Here is a 21,257-nt window from a genome sequence, read left to right as displayed (position 1 = left end):
AGTCACAGGCGGATAGGATCACAGAAAACCCTAAGGCTTTCTATTGCTATATCAGGAATAAAAGAATGATTAGGGTAAGATTAGGTCCAATCAAGCAGAGTGGTGGGAAGGTGTGCTTGGAGTCAGAGGAAATAGGAGAAGCGTGAAATAAATACTTTTCATCAATATTCTCAATAGATATACACAGAATACCAGCTTAATGTTCCAAGATACAAATGCTACAGGAAGGATAGAAAGGGAGGCAAAAGAGGACGGGAAGTGGCATTTTTGATAAGGGAGAGCATTACAGCTGTGCTGAGGGAGGATATTCCTGGAAATACATTCAGGGAAGTTATTTGGGTGGAACTGAGAAATAAGAAAGGGATGATCACAATATTGGGATTGTATTATAGACCCCCCAATAGTCAGAGGAAAATTGAGAAACAAACTTGTAAGGAGATCTCAGCTCTCTGCAAGAATAAGAGGGTAGTTATGGTAGGGGATTTTAACTTTCCAAACATCGACAGGAACTGCCATTGTGTTGAAGGTTTAGATGGAGAGGAATTTCTTAAGTGTGTACAAGACAATTTTCTGATTCAGTATGTGGATGTACCTACGAGAGAACGTGCAAAACTTGACCTATTCTTGGGAAATAAGGCAGGGCAGGTGACTGAGGTGTCAGTGCGGGAGCACTTTGGGGCCAGCGACCATAATTCTATTCGCTTTAAAATATTGATGGAAAAGGATAGACCAGATCTAAAATTTGAAGTTCTAAATTGGAGAAAGGCGAATTTTGACAGCATTTGACAAGAACTTTCGAAAGCTAATTGGAGGCAGATGTTCGCAGGTAAAGGGACGGCTGGAAAAGAGGAAGCCTTCAGAAATGAGATAACAAGAATCCAGAGAAAGTATATTCCTGTCAGGGTGAAAGGGAAGGCTGGTAGGTATAGGGAATGCCGAATGACTAAAGAAATTGAGGTGAAAATGCATTGCTGGAAAAGCGCAGCAGGTCAGGCAGCAATCAAGGAGCAGGAGAATCGACGTTTCGGGCATGAGCTCTTCTTCAGGAGAAGAAGGGCTCATGAGCGAAATGTCGATTCTCCTGCTCCTTGGATGCTGCCTGACCTGCTGCGCTTTTCCAGCAACACATTTTCAGCTCTGATCTCCAGCATCTGCAGTCCTCACTTTCTCCTAAAGAAATTGAGGGTTTGGTTAAGAAAAAGAAGGAAGCATATGACAGGTATAGACAGGATAGATTGAGTGAATCCTTAGAAGAGTGTAAAGGAAGTAAGAGTATACTTAAGAGGGAAATCTGGAGGGCAAAAAGGGGACATGAGAGAGCTTTGGCAAATAGAATAAAGGAGAATCCAAACTGTTTTCACAAATATATTAAGGACAAAAGGGTAACTAGGGAAGGAATAGGGCCCCTCAAAGATCAGCAAGGTGGCCTTTGTGTGGAGCCACAGGAAATGGTGGAGATATTAAATGAATATATCAGTATTGACTATGGAAAAGGATATGGAAGATATAGACTGTAGGGAAATAGATGGTGACATCTTGCAAAATATCCAGATTACAGAGGGGGAAGTGCTGGATGTCTTGAAACGGTTAAAGGTGGATAAATCCCCAGGATCTGATCGGGTGGACCCGAGAATTCTGGGGGGAGCTAGAAAAATGATTGCGGGGCCTCTTGCTGAGATACTTGTATCATCGATGGTCACAGGTGAGGTGCCGGAAGACTGGAGGTTGGCAAACGTGGTGCCACTGTTTAAGAAGGGCAGTAAAGACAAGCCAGGGAACTATAGACCGGTGAGCCTGACCTCAGTGGTGGGCAAGTTGTTGGAGGGAATACTGAGGGACAGGATGTATTTGGAAAAGCAAGGACTGATTAGGGATAGTCAACATGGCTTTGTGCGTGGGAAATCATGTCTCACAAATTTGATTGAGTTTTTTGAAGAATTAACAAAGAAGATTAATGAGAGCAGAGCAGTAGATGTCAACTATATGGACTTCAGTAAGGTGTTCGACTTTCTCCCCCCATGGGAGATTGATTCGCAATGTTAGATCTTATGAAATACAAGGAGAACTAGCCATTTGGAGACAGAACTGGCTCAAAGGTAGAAGACAGAGGTTGGTGATGGAGGGTTGTTTTTCAGATTGGAGGCCTGTGACCAGTGGAGTGCCACAAGGATTGGTGCTGGGTCCTCTACTTTTTGTCATTTACATAAGTGATTTGAATGCGAGCATAAGAGGTACAGTTAGTAAGTTTGCAGATGACACCATAATTGGAGGTGTAGTGGACAGCAAAGAAGGTTATCTCAGATTATAACGGGATCTGGACCAGACAGGCCATTGGGCTGAGAAGTGGCAGATGGAGTTCAATTTAGATAAATGCCAGGTGCTGCATTTTGGGATAGCAAATCTTTGCAGGACTTATGCACTTAATGATAAGGTCCTAGGGAGTGTCTCTGAACAAAGAGACCTTGGACTGCAGGTTCATAGCTCCTTGAAAGTGGAGTCGCAGGTAGCTAGGATAGTGAAGAAGGTGTTTGGTATGCTTTCCTTTATTGGTCAGAGTATTGAGTACAGGAGTTGGGAGGTCCTGTTGCGGCTGTACAGGACATTGGTTAGGCCGCTGTTGGAATATTGTGTGTAATTCTGGTCTCCGTCCTATCGGAAAGATGTTGTGAAACTTGAAAGAGTTCAGAAAAGATTTACAAGGATGTTGCCAGGGTTAGAGGATTTGAGCTATAGGGAGAGGCTGAACAGGCTAGGGCTGTTATCCCTGGAGCGTTGGAGGCTGAGGGGTGACCTTATAGAGGTTTACAAAATTATGAGGGGCATGGATAAGATAAGTAGACAAAGTTTTTTCCCTGTGGTAGGGGAGTCCAGAACTAGAGGGCATAGGTTTAGGGTGAGAGGGGAAAGATATAAAAGAGACCTAAGGGGCAACATTTTCATGCAGAGGGTGGTACGTGTATGGAATGAGCTGCTCGAGGATGTGGTGGAGGCTAGTACAATTGCAACATTTAAGAGGCATTTGGATGGGTATATGAATAGGAAGAGTTTGGAGGGATATGGGCCGGGTGCTGGCAGGTGGAACTAGATTGGGTTGGGATATCAGGTCGGCATGGACAAGTTGGACTGAAGGATCTGTTTCCATGCTGTACATCTCTATGACTGAGATAAAGGCTACTAGACTAGATGGGATTGAGGTGCATATGGAGGAGGTGTTAGTAATTCTGGAAAGTGTAAAAATAGCTAAGTCCCCTGGGCTGGATGGGATTTATTGAAGGATTCTCTGGGAAGTCAGGGAGGCAATAGCTGAGCCTTTGGCTTTGATCTTTATGTCATAATTGTCTACAAGAATAGTGCTAGAAGACTGGAGTATAGCAAATGTTGTTCCCTTGTTCAAAAAGTGGAGTAGAGATAACCCTGGAAATTATAGACCTGCAAGCCTTACTTTGGTTGTAGGTAAAGTGTTGGAAAGTGTTATAAGAAATATGATTTATAATCATCTAGAAAGGATTAAGATGATTAGGGATAGTCAACACAGTTTTGTGAAGTGTAGGTTGTGCTTCACAAACCTGATTGCGTTCTTTGAGAAGGTGACCAAACAGGTGGATGAGGGTAAGGCAGTTGATGTGGCGTATGTGGACTTCAGTAAAGTGTTTGATAATGTTCCCTACGGTAGGCTATTGCACAAAGTACGGAGATACGAGATTGAGGGTGATTTTTGCGGTTTGGATCAGAAATTGGCTAGCTGAAAAAAAAAGAGGGTGGTGATTGATGGGAAATATTCATCCTGGATTTCAGTTACTAGTGGGGTACTGCAAGGATCTATTTTGGGCCCATTGCTGTTTTTCATTTTTATAAACGACCTGGATGAGGGTGTAGAAGGTTGGGTTAGTAAATTTGTGAACGACACTAATTGTGAGTCGAGTTGTGGATAGTGCTGAAAGATGTTGTAGGTTACAGCGGGACAGAGAAAAGCTGCAGAGCTGGGCGGAGAGGTGGCAAATGGGAGTTTAATGCAGAAAAGTGTGAGGTGATTCATTTTGGAAGGAGTAACAGGAATGCTGAGTACTGGATAATAATAAGATTCTTGGTAGTGTAGATGAGCAGAGTGATCTCGGTGTCCATGTACATAGATCCCTGAAAGTTGCCACCCAGGTTAATCAGGTAGTTAAGAAGGCTTACGGTGTGTTAGCTTTTATCAGTAGAGGAATTGAGTTTCAGAACTATGAGGTCATGCTGCAGCTGGTGAGGCCACACTTGGAGTATTGTGTACAGTTCTGGAGCTTATGATATGTGGAAGCTTTGGAAAGGGTTCAGAGGAGATTTACTCGGATGTTGCCTGGTATGGGGGGAAGTTCTTACGAGGAAAGGCTGAAGGACTTGAGGCTGTTTTTGTTAGAGAGAAGGTTAAGAAGTGACTTAATTGAGACTTATAAAATAATCAGAGGATTAGATAGGGTGGACAGTGAGAGCCTTTTTCCTCAGATGATGATGGCTGCACAAGGGGGCATATCTTTAAGTTTAGGGATGATAGATATAGGACAGACGTCAGAGGTAGTTTTTTTTACTCAGAGAGTGGTAAGGGTTTGGAATGCGCAGCCTGCAACAGTAGTAGACTTACCAACTTTAAGGGCATTTAAATGGTCATTGGAGAGACACATGGACAAAAATGGAATAGTATAAGCTAGATGGACTTCAGATTGGTTTCATAGGTCGCGCATCATCGGGGGCCAAAGGGCCTGTCCTGGTTTTAATGTTCTATTTCTATGTTTGACATGCCACCACGTCCCAACGCTTCTGTCTCCATCACTCTGATCAATCTGTTAAGGCTACCCATGGCTGAGGTTAACATTAAATGACTAAAAAAATGGTTTTCAGTTGACATAAAGTGGCTGAGGAAGAATTTTAGTTGAAACAGCAGCTTGGCTCGTTTGATATTTAAAGTTAAACATAAGCTTGAGCCATTTCAGCATTTGTAGAAGGAGCATATCCAAGGCAATACAGTTAAAATAACACAGAAAAGGGTCTTGTGAAATGGATACAATGGACTCTATTGAAGCAGAAGTACACATACCTTTATAAGAAACATTCTTGACAAATTCTGATAGAAACCTCTGTACCAGGCTGTTTGAAACTTTGGTCCTGATCATTTGGATAGAAAGACATCAGGTAAGACAACCCCCCCACCCCCCACCCCCAAATAATTGGAGCCACAGGCTACATATAATAGAGTGAGTTTTAAGTATACAGGCATTAAGGGACTTAAGTGCATTCCCATGGATACTCAGTTTAAGGTAGAGAAGTCCATTTTCATTTAGCAGGGACTTCTGAATAAATGGTGCAGGAGCTGAAGCCTGGAAAGTGATATAATGAGATGTGTTGTGAGATAAGGATAAGTGATAAGGGGATCTGGAAAACATCTTGAGATCATGGAACAGTCCATTAACTGATCACGCATTCACATGACTAAGCTAATTGGACGTATATATAAACAATTCATAATAAAATTGATTTGTATTAGCCAAAGCTGAGCTAAAAGCAAATGAACAAAAAGTGTACTTTTACCTTTGCTCAGTAGAAAAGCTTCTGGACCCCCACAGGTTATCTTCCCCTTATATAAAATAATAAAGCCCTTTGACAATAAAGTCCACCTGAGTCTTGAGTGATTTGTTTAGTTATTCTGTTTCACACCTCTTCTCTGATTCCCCCAATCCCCTGTTCTTCTCTCAAGACCTTTTCACATCAACAGGTTTGATTTAAAGGAGACTAGAAAGCCGATGTGAATAGGCTGGTCAAAGAAGTGTGTGTTAAAGGAGAATTCAAAGCAAGTGTTTATGGATTGGAAGGAATTCTTGAGATTACTGGGGGAAACAGGAAGAAAAGCTGAACAAGAGGCTGGACTCAGAGAGATTGTGTAAGTTTAGGAAGGTGAAGTAGTGGCGTAACTTACACATTTGAAGTTTGAAATTTGAGACATTAGAAAATAAGCTTCCGTCTCAATCTCAGCCAGAAACAAATTTAACAGATGTTTGTAATGTAAGGGACAAGATAGACAGAGCAGAGTTTGAGAATAAGCAAAGGTCATAAAGGATGATGCCTTAATATTAATTAAATCAGGAGGTTACAAAGAATAAATGGAAGTTTGAGTGGTAATAGGCAATTTTGCACATTTTTCTTAATTGTGCTGATTAGAGATTAACATCAATGCTCTCAAGAAAATCAGGTACCACAGAAATAAGTCACAGTTACATTGCAACTTTGCCAAAAGTTTGAATGAGGCAGGAATGGGTGGGCAAGGTGTTTGCAAAATGACTGATTTTAAAATAGACTGCCCTCCAATGACTGGTCTAAACTAGTAGCAACTTGAGTTTCAGTGAAGGCACATTAAACATGATGAAGATGTTGCTCAGTGCCTGCCTGCCTTTAATTTGACACGTCAAGGTCTCAACACAAAGGGGAGGTGGGGTAATAGGAATCGGACCAGAATGACAAGAATGTGTTAAAATTGGGTCGGAAGGCGGTGGGCTACCTACCCATCATATTTTACGTATTCCCCCTCCCTTGATAAAACCATGCCGTATGGGAACCATAAAATCTAGCCTGCGGAAAATATTCCTGGGAATAAAATAAATAAATCAACTTACATAAAGGTGCATTTAAGTGTTAATGCATCATAAATCAAACTCCACTATTCCTGGAGTCATACGACATGTTAATTTTTTTGTAAATTACACACAATACCTCAATTTACTGACTTTCAGACCAAAGTTGATAGACAGGATGGACCAGATTTCTGTACTAAACAAAAATTCTTACTTCTTACAAGTAAGTAGATGATAGCTGCAGATAAACATAAACCATTGGCTTATCGCACTATTAATGAAAACACGAATCCCTTTATAAACTCCCCGTTACACACAAACCAAGAACCAAACTCAGACATATATTTTGCAAGTTCTTCGAAAGACTTCACATACTTCCTGATGTGAGATGTACAAATTTGGATACAGTATTTCAGTTGAGACAGGAGTGTTTATTAAGGTTCATCGTAATATGCTTGCTTTTGTTCTGTATTTACAAAGCTCAAAATCCAAAATGCCTTTGAAATGATTTTGTAAATCTGCTCTGCCAGTTTTAAACACATCCACTTCCAGGTTTCTTTGTACCTGCAGCCCTTTTTATTTTAAATTGCCTCTCCTTATTCATTCTTACAAAACACATTTATCTTCAATAAATCTTGTTCATCCATTCCATAAGCCTCTTCAAGTCTACTTTCCTCACAGTTCACAAAGCTCCCATGTTTTTCACCATTGGCAAATATTGAAATTGTGTCCTCAATTCTCATTCATTAATATCAGGAGCAAGCAGGCTGTCTTCACGTGATTCCTGGTCATGAGGGGACCATGGCATGTAAGTGACCAAGAGATAAGGCCACAACCACATCAGGCTTTCCTGGAGTTTATTCGACATGTTAATGCCGATTTTGTTACTTCATGCTCGCATTGTTAAATATACACAAATGACCCCATGCATGTGAGCTTCCATTCTTCAGTGGCAATACTTGAAAAGAGGAATGAAATATTGAAGGGAGATGATGGTAAGACTATTGGAAAGATATGGATCATGTTTTGGAGCAATTGAAAGCTGCCTCTTCAACTGAAGATTTCTCATAGGCAACTCAAATCAAGTAGCAGAGGTATGCTATGACTTGGGGTCAGTGGGACTCAGGTCAAACTTGCCTGGTTCAGATGTTATCCCTGATGTCCAGAGCAAAATTCTGAAAGATCCACATCTTTTTCACTGTTAAAGAAACAATGTGATTCAGAAAAGGTGCTAGTTGTCTATATTAAAATAAAATTGTCAAAGTCCCACTCCCTCATTCAAGAGAGATGACTTCCAGAGGTGGTTTAGCCTGAGGATCACAATGTCTCAAGTGAGAGGACAGTTTGAGAAGGAAAATCTTCATGGTAACCTCATGTCAGTGCGGGAAGTGAACCCACTAACTTACTTTTACTACTTAATTACATATTTCAGACTGAACAAACCTTTAACAGTGACCTGCAGCACAATGCCAGCCCAATTGTTTCCCTGAAGACCTTAATGGATCATAGTCTGTACCTCTGCCACTGTCTCTATGCTACACTTGAGATTTTGTATGCATTGCTTCCCAGTCAGGTCAAGGTAATTCCTCAATGGCCGATTACAGTGTAATGATAGATAGTAAACCTTGGCACTGAATTTCATTTTGTTTAATTATTGCTCAAATTCAATTGCATCTCATTGAATATAAAACCTTCCATGAACCAACGATGTAAAAATGACAGGGTTGTGGCACTCCCTTTGTGCTGGGGCTTAGATGGGACAGAGGTTGTTAGGTATATCAGGAGGGATTCTTGAAACAAATGTAGATAATCCAATGAGAGAACAGGCCATATTAGATTTTGTGTTATGGAAATGAGCCACATCAAGTACTCAACGTTTCAATAGGGAGTATTTTGAAAACAGTGATCATAATTCCGCAAGTTTTAAAATCGTTATGGGAAAGACTATCACGAGTCATCAGGTGAAAGTGTTAAACTGGGGCAAGGCTAATTACGGCAGTGTTAGGCAGGAACTGGAAATATTGGAGGTGAGGCATTTCAGAAAGTCAAATGTAAGAGGTGGGGAAAGTATAAGGAGTATTGCTATATAGAAGGACCTTGGGCTGGCAACCTATGTGGATAAAGTGGTAAGGAGGCATCGGCATGCTTGCTTTCATCAGTCAGGCCACTGACTGTCGAAGTTAGCAAGTCATGTTGCAGCTGTATAAGACTTTGGTCAGACCACATTTGGAGCACTGTGTGCAGTTCTAGGCGCCACATTTAAAGGAAGGATGTGGAGTCTTTGCAGAGGATGTAAAAGAGCTTTATCAGGATGTTGCCTGGATTAAAGTGTCTCAGATATGAGAAGAAATTGGACAAATTTGAGTTGTTTTCACTAAAGCACTGAAAGCTGAGAGGGTGACTGTTTGTTATCTATATCAATGACTTGAATGAGAATGTACAAGGTAGATTAGAGAGTTTGCAGATGACATTAAAATAGACAATATTGTGTACGGTGAGGAAGGTTATCAGAAAGTGCAGCAGGACCTTGATTAGCCAGGGAAATGGACCAAGAAATGACAAATGGAGTTTAATATAGATAACTGTGATGTCTTGCATTTTGGAAAGTCAAATCAAGGTAGGAGTTTCATGGTAAATGGTAGGGCCTTAAGGACTGGAGTGGAACAGATGGACCTTGGAGGTCATGTTCTCTGAAAGTGGAGTCACAGATAGACAGGTGAAGAAGGTTTTGGCACACTGGCCTTCATCAGTCAGGTGACTGAGTACAGAAGTTGGGAAGTTATGTTGCAGTTGTACATGACGCTAGTGAGGCCGCACTTAGATTATTACGTTAAGTTTTGGTCACCTTGCGAGGGGAAGAATGTTATTAAATTGGAAAGAGTGCAGAAGAAATTTACAAGGATGTTGCCAGAACTCATTTGTCTGAGTTATAGGGAGAGTTGAACTAGCTAGGACTTTTTCCTCGGAGAGTAGGAGACTGAGGAGGGACATTATAGAAGTGTATAAAATCATGAGAGGCATGGATTGAGTCTTTGTTTCAGGATTGGGGAATCGAGGACTAGAGTTTAAGGTTAGAGGGGAAAGAATAAAAGAGAACCTGAGCAGCAACTTTTACACAGAGGGTAGTACACATGTGGAATAAGCTGCCAGTGGAAGTGGCTTCCTGAAGAAGGGCTTATGCCCGAGACGTCGAATTTCCTGTTCCTTGGATGCTGCCTGACCTGCTGCGCTTTTCCAGCAACACATTTTCAGCTCTCATCTCCAGCATCTGCAGACCTCACTTTCTCCTTGAAAAAGGTACATCAACAACATTTAAAAGGCATTTGGATAAATACATGAATAGAAAAGGTTTAGAATGATATGGAAGGGAACAATATGAATTGTAGTGAAATGGGGTTAGCATACATGGACATTTTGATCGGCATGGACCAGTTTGGGCCAAAGGGCTTGTCTCCATGTTGTAGGACTCGATAACTCTATGACCTGGTAAAAGTATGTAAAATAATGAGATACATAGATAAGGCGGATAGTCATGGTTTCTTTCCCAAGTTGGAAATATCAAATACTAGGCGGGGGGGGGGGGGATAGGTTGAAGGTGATAGAGAGAAAGTTTAAAGGTGATGTGTGAGAAAAACTTTTGTTTACACAGACGATAGTAGGTGCCCAGAACTTGCTGCCAGGAGAGGTAGTAGAAGCAGATATCATAGCAAAGTTTAAAAGGCATTTAGACAGATACATGAACAGGCAGAGAATAGTGGGATACAGACCATATGCAGGCAGATGGCATTAGTTTAGAATACCATCATGGTCGGCACAGACATGGTGGGCCAAAGGGCCTGTTCCTGTGCTGTACTGTTCTATGTTGTAACCAGTTAAATCAGGCTATATTTTAAAATGCAAGTCCAAAATAAATTTACATTTTAAAATTATTTTGAAACAAAAAAAACCCCAAACAACTGAAGATGCTGGAAATGAGAGACAAAACAGAAATTGCTGGAAAAACTCAACAGGTCTGACAGCAGCGGTGCAGAGAAAACGGAGTTAATGTTTCGGTTCCAGTGACTCTTCTTCAGAACTAAGATCTGCGGAGTTTTTTCAGCAATTTCTGAATATCTTTAAATTTATTTCCAGATATCTTTATGAATGGCAATCTGGTACAGTTTTGTTTAATACTGCAAGTGAAAATGGATTCACTAACAAACTGTTTTTAAATAGGTTCACCACTGATAAATATCATGATTCTAATTATTTTAGCATGCCTTTACAAACGCAATACAGAATAATTTGCAAGCTTCATTTGCGCAAGTAAGTTGGTTTTTAGATAAATATATTTAAATATTTTAAAATATTTAAACATTATCCATGAATGACCCATGTATCAAAATAATCATAATTTTAGGAGCTTCCCTAAAGGCCAGGCAGAATTAGAGGAGGCTCATCAGAATGATTACTTTAATCTGTGGCATGGCCAATTATTTCAGAGAATGGGATGGGGAAGGTTGCTTTAATAATCATTTTCAACCAGTGCAAAAGATTGGGGATACTTGCGCTGTTCACCCTTTAGGCTTGAAAATTCTCAATCTTTTACACTACATTGGTTATGAGAAAGTGAGGACTGCAGATGCTGGAGATCAGAGTCAAAACATGTGGTGCTTGAAAAGCACAGCCGGTAAGGCGGCATCAGAAGGGCAGGAGAGTATAAGCCTTTCATCAGGAATGTGGGGGAGGTCCAAGGGGGCTGAGAGATTTATCAGATAAATACCTATTCAGTGCCTTGAATAACAGAATCATAATTTATTTGCTTTTGTAGTTAATTCCCTTCTCAATAAACAATAATATTCTATTAGCTTTTCTAGTCATTGCTATTTCAGCATACTAATCTTTGTCATTCATCAACTGGGATACCCAGATCGCTCATCATTTACATAATTTTTCTTTTTGATTCTTCCTACAAAAATGGACAAAGTTCCCACATTATATTCTGTGCCAGTTCTTTGCTGATTCACTTTACATATCCATATCCCTGTTATCTAAGAGTGGTCTAAGAAGTCTCTTGATTTCAAACATGAGCACATAACCTTTAAGTCTGGTGAAAGAAGTTTGCAAAATGTTTAAATTCAAAATGTATGTTACTATCCCCTCCTCCCCTCCACCTCTCCCCATCACCAGATTCCCACACACCTAAGAGTAATCCAGAAACTAGTGACTGTGGTTCTTTAAAACCTCAAAAAAACAGGACAATAGGAAAATTAAATGGTAGGCATTATTATTTCAATCACATTATTTACTTTTTACTTGCCTGATGCAAATATATACCACTTGAAAAAGAATAAAGAATTTTTTTCTATCTTTTTCCCTGATCTATAGCACCCTGCAAACTGACACAAACCCGTATTATAGACAAGATAATCAGTTCCACTAATTTTGTGTTTTCATGTCGATCAAGTCTGCATAATAACTCAAAAAAGGAACTCATTAAAAAGTGAAATGCATGTGAAAATATGATGCCCATTACCTATTAGCAACGCAATGCTCAAAAATCTAATTCTTAAACAAAAAAAATAAAATTTAAACATTAAAACAATTGCAACATAATAGCATAGATGTTGGACTGCTGGGAATTTCATCAGGTCAAACGTATCCTTTTTCCTCTGTAAATTCAATTTTGCTATGCGTGGCAAAGTTAAGGCAGATATCTTCGACTGAATTAATGCTAACAAAAAATGTTATACAGACAAAATTAAATGCACCCACAAGACTGTTCTTGTAAATTCATACTAAAAAACTGACATGATAACATAAGACCTCGAGTTTCTATCTCTATCAGTGGCACGATCAATAACACAATCTGGAGAAACACCTCAGATACTTTCTCACTAAAGCTGCAAGAATCCTCTTGGGAATAAAGAAAACAGCAACAATAATTTGTCATGTTACAGTAGCTTTAATGCAATAAACCATCCCAAGTCACTTCACAGGAACATTATAAAGCAAAATTTGACACTGAGCCACATACGAAGATATTAGGTTAAATGGCCAAATGTTTTATCTTCTTTATTCACTCATGAAATGTGGGCATCTTTGACTAGGTCAGCATTTAAAGCCCAGCCCTAACTGCCCAGATGGCAGTTAAGAATTAAGGCATTGAAGAGGTAGTTTCAAAGGAGTGCCTTGAAGGATGAGAGGTTCAGACAGGAAAGGAGGGGAGAGAGAGATAGAAAGATTTTAGGGAAAATTTAGGGAATGGATACCAGATAAATAGAGTCAAGGAAGTAGGAGATGGGTCTTGGAGAGAGTATGAGGAGAGATTGGAGAGAAGCTAGTAAACTTTATGGGTTTAGGGATAGGGGTAGGTAGCACCTCAGATTAGGTTTGGCCCAGTGGTGTAGGAGAAGGGACAGAAGTTGCAATGACAGCTGATCAGATTGTCTGGATGACAAATAAGTGTATGAACACGTCAGTCTTTTTGTTAGATATCAAGATGGAGGATGCAAAGATAGGGTTTAAGAAGGCAGTTTACAGCAAGGAAAAGAAGCTGGTTATTATTGTTCCTTGATGATTCTGCCTATAGCACTTTATGTTCTTAGCCAATTTGGTGGTGTGTAACTAAACAAATTGTATGTCATTAATTCAAGGATGTGTCCCTTGCAGTCAAGGGAATGGAGATGAGAGTTCGACTGCAGGAATGATCATGGTTTCCACAGGGTCAATGACATCAAAGGAGGAGCTGAAGGTCTGTTTGAAGATCTACAATTTGAGAACCATCATTGTGAATGGTGGATCAAAGTCTTGATTGTTGATATTTTTCCAAGGAAGACAGAGAAGGAAATAGAGCTGCGATGCTGAGAAAGATGTGATTGGAGAGTGGAAATAGTGACAGCACTAGAGAAGACAAGATCATCAAAATGTCCTATATGTAGGCTGGGGAGTTTACATGAAAGAAAATGTCAAGGGAAGATAGGAGTACAGTGAATTCAGAGAAGTGAATGCATGATGAAGCTAAATTGAGGTTAAAATCTCTGATAAATTATCACCTGATACTGTAGCTGAGGAAGAAAAGCAGCTACAATATCTACGTGCAAAATGAGTGAATGAGACTTTAGGCGGAAAGAGTTACAACTAAAAATTACAAAAAAAAGTCTAATTTTCAGATTGGAAATCAGAACACATTCTCCAGTAGGTTAATAATTTGCTCTGTAGTTTATTGACCATGTAATTCTGAAGAAAAAATGCTCCTGATAAACAATCTCTTATTTTGCAATGGTATTGATTTCAAAATAAAACAAATCAAAGTATTTTTTGTAACATTGAACATATAATTAATATAGTTAATATGCAAAGAAGCAGCAAAACAGAACGACTCATAAATGACAACACACCTGATTAGTTGAATATTTTGATTCTTCTTCAAAGTTCTGTACAAGTTTCTCCAGATCTTGGATTCTATCAGTGGTTGCTTGATATTTCTGTTTGTACAGATCTGTTGTAGATTCAAAATCTTTTGCCTGATGGTGACTCTCTATAATTTCATCATTTAAGCGATCAATCTGCTCTCTTAAATGCAAGTTCTCATCATTCTGTTTTTGGATAACATCTTGATGCTGTACAACCTGTGGAAACAGTTTGTTTCATTCCAAAACATTGCTTTTTTTTATCATTAGCTTATGTTGGAGCTATTTAGCTTTCTACAAAAATATCAGATTAATGGGTACATTTTAAGATTTTTATTTTATTTTCAAGAAACCATTTGTGTCGCATTCCCACTGACCAAAACATACAGAAGTGTCCAGGAAGAAGTCAGAGATAAAAGGACATGCTTACACCACAAATCTTTTCCTAATTTTAGCAATCAATGTTATACACAGGATGTGCTGACCATCTGCTTAACTGAACAGTCATAATAGGTTTCATAGAAGATATCACGCAAGAGAAGATTACTTGAATTAATACACAATTATGCCACAAGCTTTCTTCTGCATAGTAATTATTTGTCAGGCAGACATAATTATTGTCTTAATAAGTGGAAAAATATCAGCAAGCACAATTTTCATTTGGAGTAATTTCACCAAAATTCTACCACAGGTGTCTTTTTTTTCCTTGATTCTGTGAACTGATGCCAACTGTTTAAAATCTTCTAACTCAAACTCCCCAAGGAAATCCAATGTTTAAAAAATGAGAATTGGAGATGTTCTGCTCTTGTTCAAGAAAGTTATAAGGATAAACCAAGCAACTATGACCAGTTAGTTTAAGTTTTGTGGATGGGAAGTATTTAGAAACAATAATTTGGAAGTAAATTCATAGTCTCATAGACAAATGCAGGTAAATTAAGGAAGGCCAGTATAGATTTTATGAGGGAAAATCATGTTTAACAAACTTACTAGAGTTTTCTGATGGAGGGTAACAGCAAGTGTTGGTCAGAACAATGTTGTTGGGGTGGTATACAGGATTTCTAGAAGAAATTTGATACAATGCCACACAACAGAATCGTGAGCAAAGTTTAAGGTCATGGGATAAAGAGGACTATGCAACATTGCTACAAAATTAGCTGAAAGACAGAAAATAAAGTTATCAATGTTTTGGGAGCTGGAAGAAGGCTTGTAATTCAATTCCCCAGAGGTCAGTGTTGGTACCCTTACTTTTCCTGCTGTATAACAATGACTTAGACTCTCGGGTCCAGAGAACAATTTCAAAATTTGCAGGTGATATGAAAGCATTGCAAATTGTGAGGAGGTTAGCATAGAACTTTAAAAGGTCTTGGACACGTTGGTATACTGGGTGGATAGCCATTAGATAAAGGTCAATGCAGAGAAGTGTCAGATGGCACATTTTATTCAATTAAGCATGGATAGACAATATAAAATAAAGGGTGCAACTCTAAAGTGGATGCAGGATCAATATGTATGTATCCTTATGTCATAAATTCAATATAAATCTGGGATTAACTCATGGAAGATAGCAACAGGTTATGTGCTTGTGTCTCCTTGAGGAAGAGGAGCCAGGGAGGAAATCTAACTGAAGGATTCAAAATCATGAGAGGTGTGATCAGAATAAGTAGGGAGAAAATGCTCCTACTTGTGAAAGGATTGAGAATGAGGGAGGACAGATTTAAAGTAATTCGTAAAACAAGAAAAATATTATATGACGAAAAGTTCTTTCACGCAGCAGGTGCTTGGGGATTTGAATGCACTTCCTGAGAGTGATGTGAAGTGAAGGCAAATTCAATTGAGATATTCGAAAATGAATTATATGGTTGTTTGAAAAAGGGTTTGCAAGATTATGGAAGAAGCCAGGAGAAGATCATGAGGTAAGACACACATTTGGAGAGCCATCGCAGACTGGTTGGGCCAAATGACATCCAGTAACATCCTTATAACTTTATTTATTAATTTTTCTACTTTATACTAAGAAGGACTTTAACATTGAACTTCTATCCTTATTTCCTATTTTTCTATTTGGTACCTAAGATGGCGCCAGAATGGTAATTTTGTACACTTTCAACTGTACTCCTGTACTTGAGTACACGTAACAATAAAATCTAATTCTAATTCTAACAATTCTATGGTTGCTGTTAACTTTAAAGAAGTATTTTGTTTTATAATCAACTTAAAGACGTTAGTAAAGACAACATACTGAAATGAATACATATTTAATTTGAGACTAATCATTGTCGTCAAGAAAAGTTTTAGTCAAAATTTCTTGACTGAATCTTAGAGTAATATACATGTATTCTAAGTTTGCTTAAAACTTACTCGGCTTGCAGCCTCACGATGAAGATGGTTTGCTTTTTCCAGGTCTTCTTTGAGTTGCACTGTAATCGTCTTATATTCTTGCACTTTACCAAGACTATCCTGCAATTCAAGTATGGTCGAATCCAGCTCCTTTTGCAACAAAACATTCTTCTGTGACCATCGTTCCAAATCAATATTGTAAGATTGCTTTGTGATATCCAAATCATTCTGCAATTGTGCTATATTATTTTTATTGGCTTGTATCTGTAATTTAAAAAGGACTGCATTCGTCAAAAAGATACTCCTCTACAGCATGAAATTCTACAACGTGAATTTGTTTCACTCAAATTAATTTCCAATCTCTTAACATCAATTCCCTAAACCCATGCCAAGGATCCCTACTGCAGCCCCAATAGGTGAAGTCAAAATGTAGCTGTTCACAAAATCATTCCTCTTCAGTGGGAAAAAGATGGCACTGTTCTATAAGAGACCTCAAAGTGATCCTTCATGCAACCAACTCGAATTTCTGTAAGTATTGTGATCTAACTAATTCAGCCACCCATAATTTGCTAATCTTTTGGTGAAACGTCAGCTTCACAGTGTTAACAGGCATCTGGCTCCGTGACACACTTGTATAATATTAGGACAATTGCAATATCAAAGAAAAGTAGCCCTTGAGTTGGACATTAATTATCTGCATTAACAATTTGGTATCATAGACTAGCATTAATTGCATGGCTACCTATCACTGGAAAAATCATCATAGGGCAGGACAGCATTGCAAAGTCATTCAACAGGGTTTTACAGATACTTTCCTGACACTGCCACCTCCTTCCCCATCCCCACCCCCACAACTCCAGTCTGCAGGAGACTGCAGAAATCCAGCCCCATGTCCATTTTTTGGGTATCAAATATCAGAATTGGAAAATGATCATTCAGGGGAGCTATTGTACAGTGAATGGTTCTCTATGGAACTGAAACCTGCAACCAATCATGGCTTACTGCGGGAAAAAAAACTATGTAGGCTCTACGTTTTGGTTGTTAAAAAATCAGTTCACAGAATGTAGGCATTGCTGGCCAGGCTAGCATTTATTACCTGTCTTTAATTGCCCAGAGGGCAGTTAAGTGTACCACATTGCTGTGGGTCTGGACTCACATTAGGGTGAGATGTAGATGGCAATTTCCTTCGTTAAAGGACGTTACTTAACTACTCGGGTATTTTCCTGACAATCGATAATGAACTCATATTCATCATTAGACTCTTAATTCCAGATTTTGTTTGAATTCAAATTTCACGATCTACCATGTTAGGAATCAATGCAGGGACCCCAGAACATTACCTGGGTCTCTGGATTAATAGTTAACAGCAATACCACTAGGCCATTGCTTCCCTTATTGGAAATAATAGGAAGACAGAACAGTTTCAACAGTCATTTCACAAAGTTATGTTTCATATGAATGATTTAATATTGAATAACTGTTCAAAAGTCCTGCCACAATTAGTAACAATCTTACAATTCCTCATTTGGCTTCCACCAACCTCTTGCATGAGCATTTCCCGTTCATGTGCAGATTCTTGAATAGACTTTTCAGCTTGGCTCAGGTGATTTTCCAGTTCATCGCGAACATGCTTTTGGTTGCGAATTTCATTCTGCAGATCTTCCAATTTTTCGTGAAGTCTGTTGATCTCAGCTTGCTGAACACCAAGCTGTTGATTAAAAATAATGTTCATTAAAAATATATGATTTACATTTCAGAACACCATTTTTGTTTAATCCGCTTAATGCCTGACAAAGACAACATCTAATGGTATACTTAAATCTCAGAAGCAGATATTTTTAAGAGTGTAGGTTTGCTCGCTGAGCTGTAGGTTTGATATTAAGGCGTTTCATTACCTGGCTAGGTAACATCATCAGTGGCGACCTCCAAGTGAAGCGAAGCTGTTGTCTCCTGCTTTCTATTTATATGTTTGTCCTGGATGGGGTTCCTGGGGTTTGGGGTGATGTCATTTCCTGTTTGTTTTCTGAGGGGTTGATAGATGGCATCTAGATCTATGTGTTTCTTTATGGTGTTGTGGTTGGAGTGCCAGGCCTCTAGGATTTCTCTGGCATGTCTTTGCTTAGCCTGTCTCAGAATAGATGTGTTGTCCCAGTCGAAATGGTGTTTTTTTTCCTCTGAATGTAAGGCTACGAGGGAGAGAGGGTTGTGTCTTTATGTGGATAGCTGGTGTTCGTTTATCCTGGTGGCTAACTTTCTTCCTGTTTGTCCTACCTAGTGTTTGTGGCAGTTCTTGCATGGAATTTTTTAGATGACATTGGTTTTGACCATGGATTTTACTGGGTCTTTTACGTTTGTTAGTTTTTGTTTGAGAGTGTTGGTGGGTTTGTGTGCTAATAGGATTCCGAGGGGTCTTAGTAGTCTGGCTGTCATTTCTGAAACTTCTTTGATGTATGGTAAGGTGGTTAGGGTTTCTGGCTGTGTTTGGCCTGCTTGTCATGGTTTGTTCTTGAGGAATCTGCGGACTGTATTTTTTGAGTATCCGTTCTTCTTGAATACGTTGTATAGGTGGTTCTCCTCTGTTTTCCGAAGTTCTTCTGTGCTGCAGTGTGTGGTGGCTCGTTGGAATAGTGTTCTGATACAGCTTTGTTTGTGTGTGTTGGGACGGTTGCGGGTGTAGTTAAGTATTTGGTCTGTGCTTGTTGGTTTTCTGTGTACGCAGGTTTGTAGTTCTCCGTTCTTTCGACTGTGACGTCCAGGAATGCGAGATTGTTGTCGGTTTCTTCCTCCTTGGTGAACTTTATGCCTGTGAGGGTGATGTTGTTGATTTTAAATGTCTCTTCTATCTTGTTTCGTTTTGTGGTGACAAAGGTGTCATCTACATAGCGGACCCAGATTTTTGGTTTGATGGTTGGTTGGGCTGTTTGTTCTAGTTTTTGCGTTACCGTTTCTGCTATGAATCCTGATAGCGGAGATCACATGGGTGTGCCGTTGGTTTGTTTGTAGACTATGTTGTTGAAAGTGAAGTGGGTTGTGAGGCACAGGTCCACTAGCTTCATGATGTTTTCGATGGTAATGTGATTGATGGTGGTTGGTGTGTGTGTGATGGTCTCTTCTAAAAATGTGATAAGTGTTTCCTTTGCCAGCTCGATGTTGATGGAGGTAAACAGTGCTGTTACGTTGAATGAGATCATTGCTTCGTCTTCCTCTATTTTGATGTTGTTGATGATTTTTACGAATTCCTGGGTGGAGTAGATGGAGTGCTGTGACTCTTCTAAACAAGACAGAATTCCAAAACATGAAACCAACACCCCATGAGTCTATGGACTACCAAAAATTCATAATCCAGGAGCCCCCCTCAGACCCATAGTCTCACTACCCGGAACACCAACTTACAGACTGGCCAAAGAACTACACGCAAGACTGAAATACCTAGTAGAAGAGTCACAGCACTCCATCCACTCCACCCAGGAATTCCTAAAAATCATCAAAAACTCCAAAATAGAGGAAGATGAAACAATGATCTCATTCAACGTAACAGCACTGTTCACCTCCATCAACATCGACCTGGCAAAGGAAACACTTACCATACTTTTAGAAGAGACCATCACACACATCCCAACCACCATCAATCACATTATCAACAAAAACATCATGAAGCTAGTAGGATCTGTGCCTCACCACCCACTTCACCTTCAACAACATAATCTACAAACAAACCAATGGCACACCCATGGGATCTCCGCTATCAAGATTCATAGCAGAAGCAGTAATGCAAAGACGAGAACAAACAGCCCTACTAACCATCAAACCAAAAATCTTGGTTCGTTACGTAGATGACACCTTTGACATCACAAAACGAAACAAGATAGAAGAGCCATTTATCATCATCGACAGCACCCTCATAGGCATAAAGTTCACCAAGGAGGAAGAAACCGACAACAAACTTGCATTCCTGGACGTCACAGTCGAAAGAACGGAGAACTACAAACCTGCGTATGCAGAAAATCGACAAACATTGACCAAATACTTGACTACACCAGCAACCATCCCAACACACACAAACAAAGCTGTATCAGAACACTATTCCAACGAGCCACCTCACACTGCAGCACAGACAAACTTCTGAAAACAGAGGAGAACCAACTTATACAACGTATTCAAGAAGAACAGATACTCAAAAAATACAGTCCGCAGATTCCTCAAGAACAAACCACGACAAGCAGACCAAACACTGCCAGAAACCCTAACCACCTTACCATACATCAAAGAAGTTTCAGAAATGACAGCCAGACTACAAAGACCCCTCGGAATCCTAGTAGCACACAAACCCACTAACACTCTCAAACAAAAACTAACAACTTAAAAGACCCAGTACAACCCATGGGCAAAACCAATGTCATCTACAAAATTCTATGCCAGGACTGCCACAAACAGTACGTAGGACAAACAGGAAGAAAGTTAGCCACCAGCTAACCAAAAGACACGGCTCTCTCTCCCTCGTAGCCCTACACACGGAGGTAAAAAAACACCATTTCGACTGAGACAACACATCTATCCTGTGACAGGCTAAGCAAAGGCATGCCAGAGAATTCCTAGAGGCCTGGCACTCCAACACAACACCATAAACAAACACATAGATCTAGATACCATCTATAAACCTCTCAGAAAATGAACAGGGGATGACATCACCACAAACCCCGGAACCCCATCCAGGACAAACATATAAATAGAAAGCAGGAGACAACAGCTTCGCTTCACTTGGAGGTCACTACTGATGGTGTTATCTAGCCAGGTAATGAAACGTCTTGATATCAAACCTACAGCTCATCGAGCAAACCTACACCTTAAACCTCAACCTGAGGTACAAACCTTCACAAACCTTACAAAAACAGATATTTTTATAAGTGCTGAAAAGTGCAGCATACCCATT

The 21,257-nt window shown here is 39.6% G+C and overlaps 1 protein-coding gene across 1 annotated transcript in view; it reads right to left on the bottom strand.

The window, feature by feature from the left end:
* The window catches only part of LOC132815300 (polyamine-modulated factor 1-binding protein 1-like), a 318,458-nt gene that overhangs the window by 216,522 nt on the left and 80,679 nt on the right, over nucleotides 1-21,257 (bottom strand). Inside the window, exons 7-9 of the mRNA XM_060824144.1 lie at nucleotides 17,868-18,035; nucleotides 16,349-16,591; nucleotides 13,979-14,209 (exon numbers count right to left, since the gene is read on the bottom strand). Coding sequence (XP_060680127.1) covers nucleotides 13,979-14,209; nucleotides 16,349-16,591; nucleotides 17,868-18,035 — 642 coding nt within the window. The remainder of the gene's footprint in view (nucleotides 1-13,978; nucleotides 14,210-16,348; nucleotides 16,592-17,867; nucleotides 18,036-21,257) is intronic.

The sequence above is a fragment of the Hemiscyllium ocellatum genome, chromosome 4 (assembly GCF_020745735.1).
Source record: "Hemiscyllium ocellatum isolate sHemOce1 chromosome 4, sHemOce1.pat.X.cur, whole genome shotgun sequence".
NCBI classification, from domain to species: Eukaryota; Metazoa; Chordata; class Chondrichthyes; order Orectolobiformes; family Hemiscylliidae; genus Hemiscyllium; species Hemiscyllium ocellatum.
Note: the sequence above shows the minus strand (reverse complement) of the source record. Positions and strands in the feature narration are given on the sequence as shown.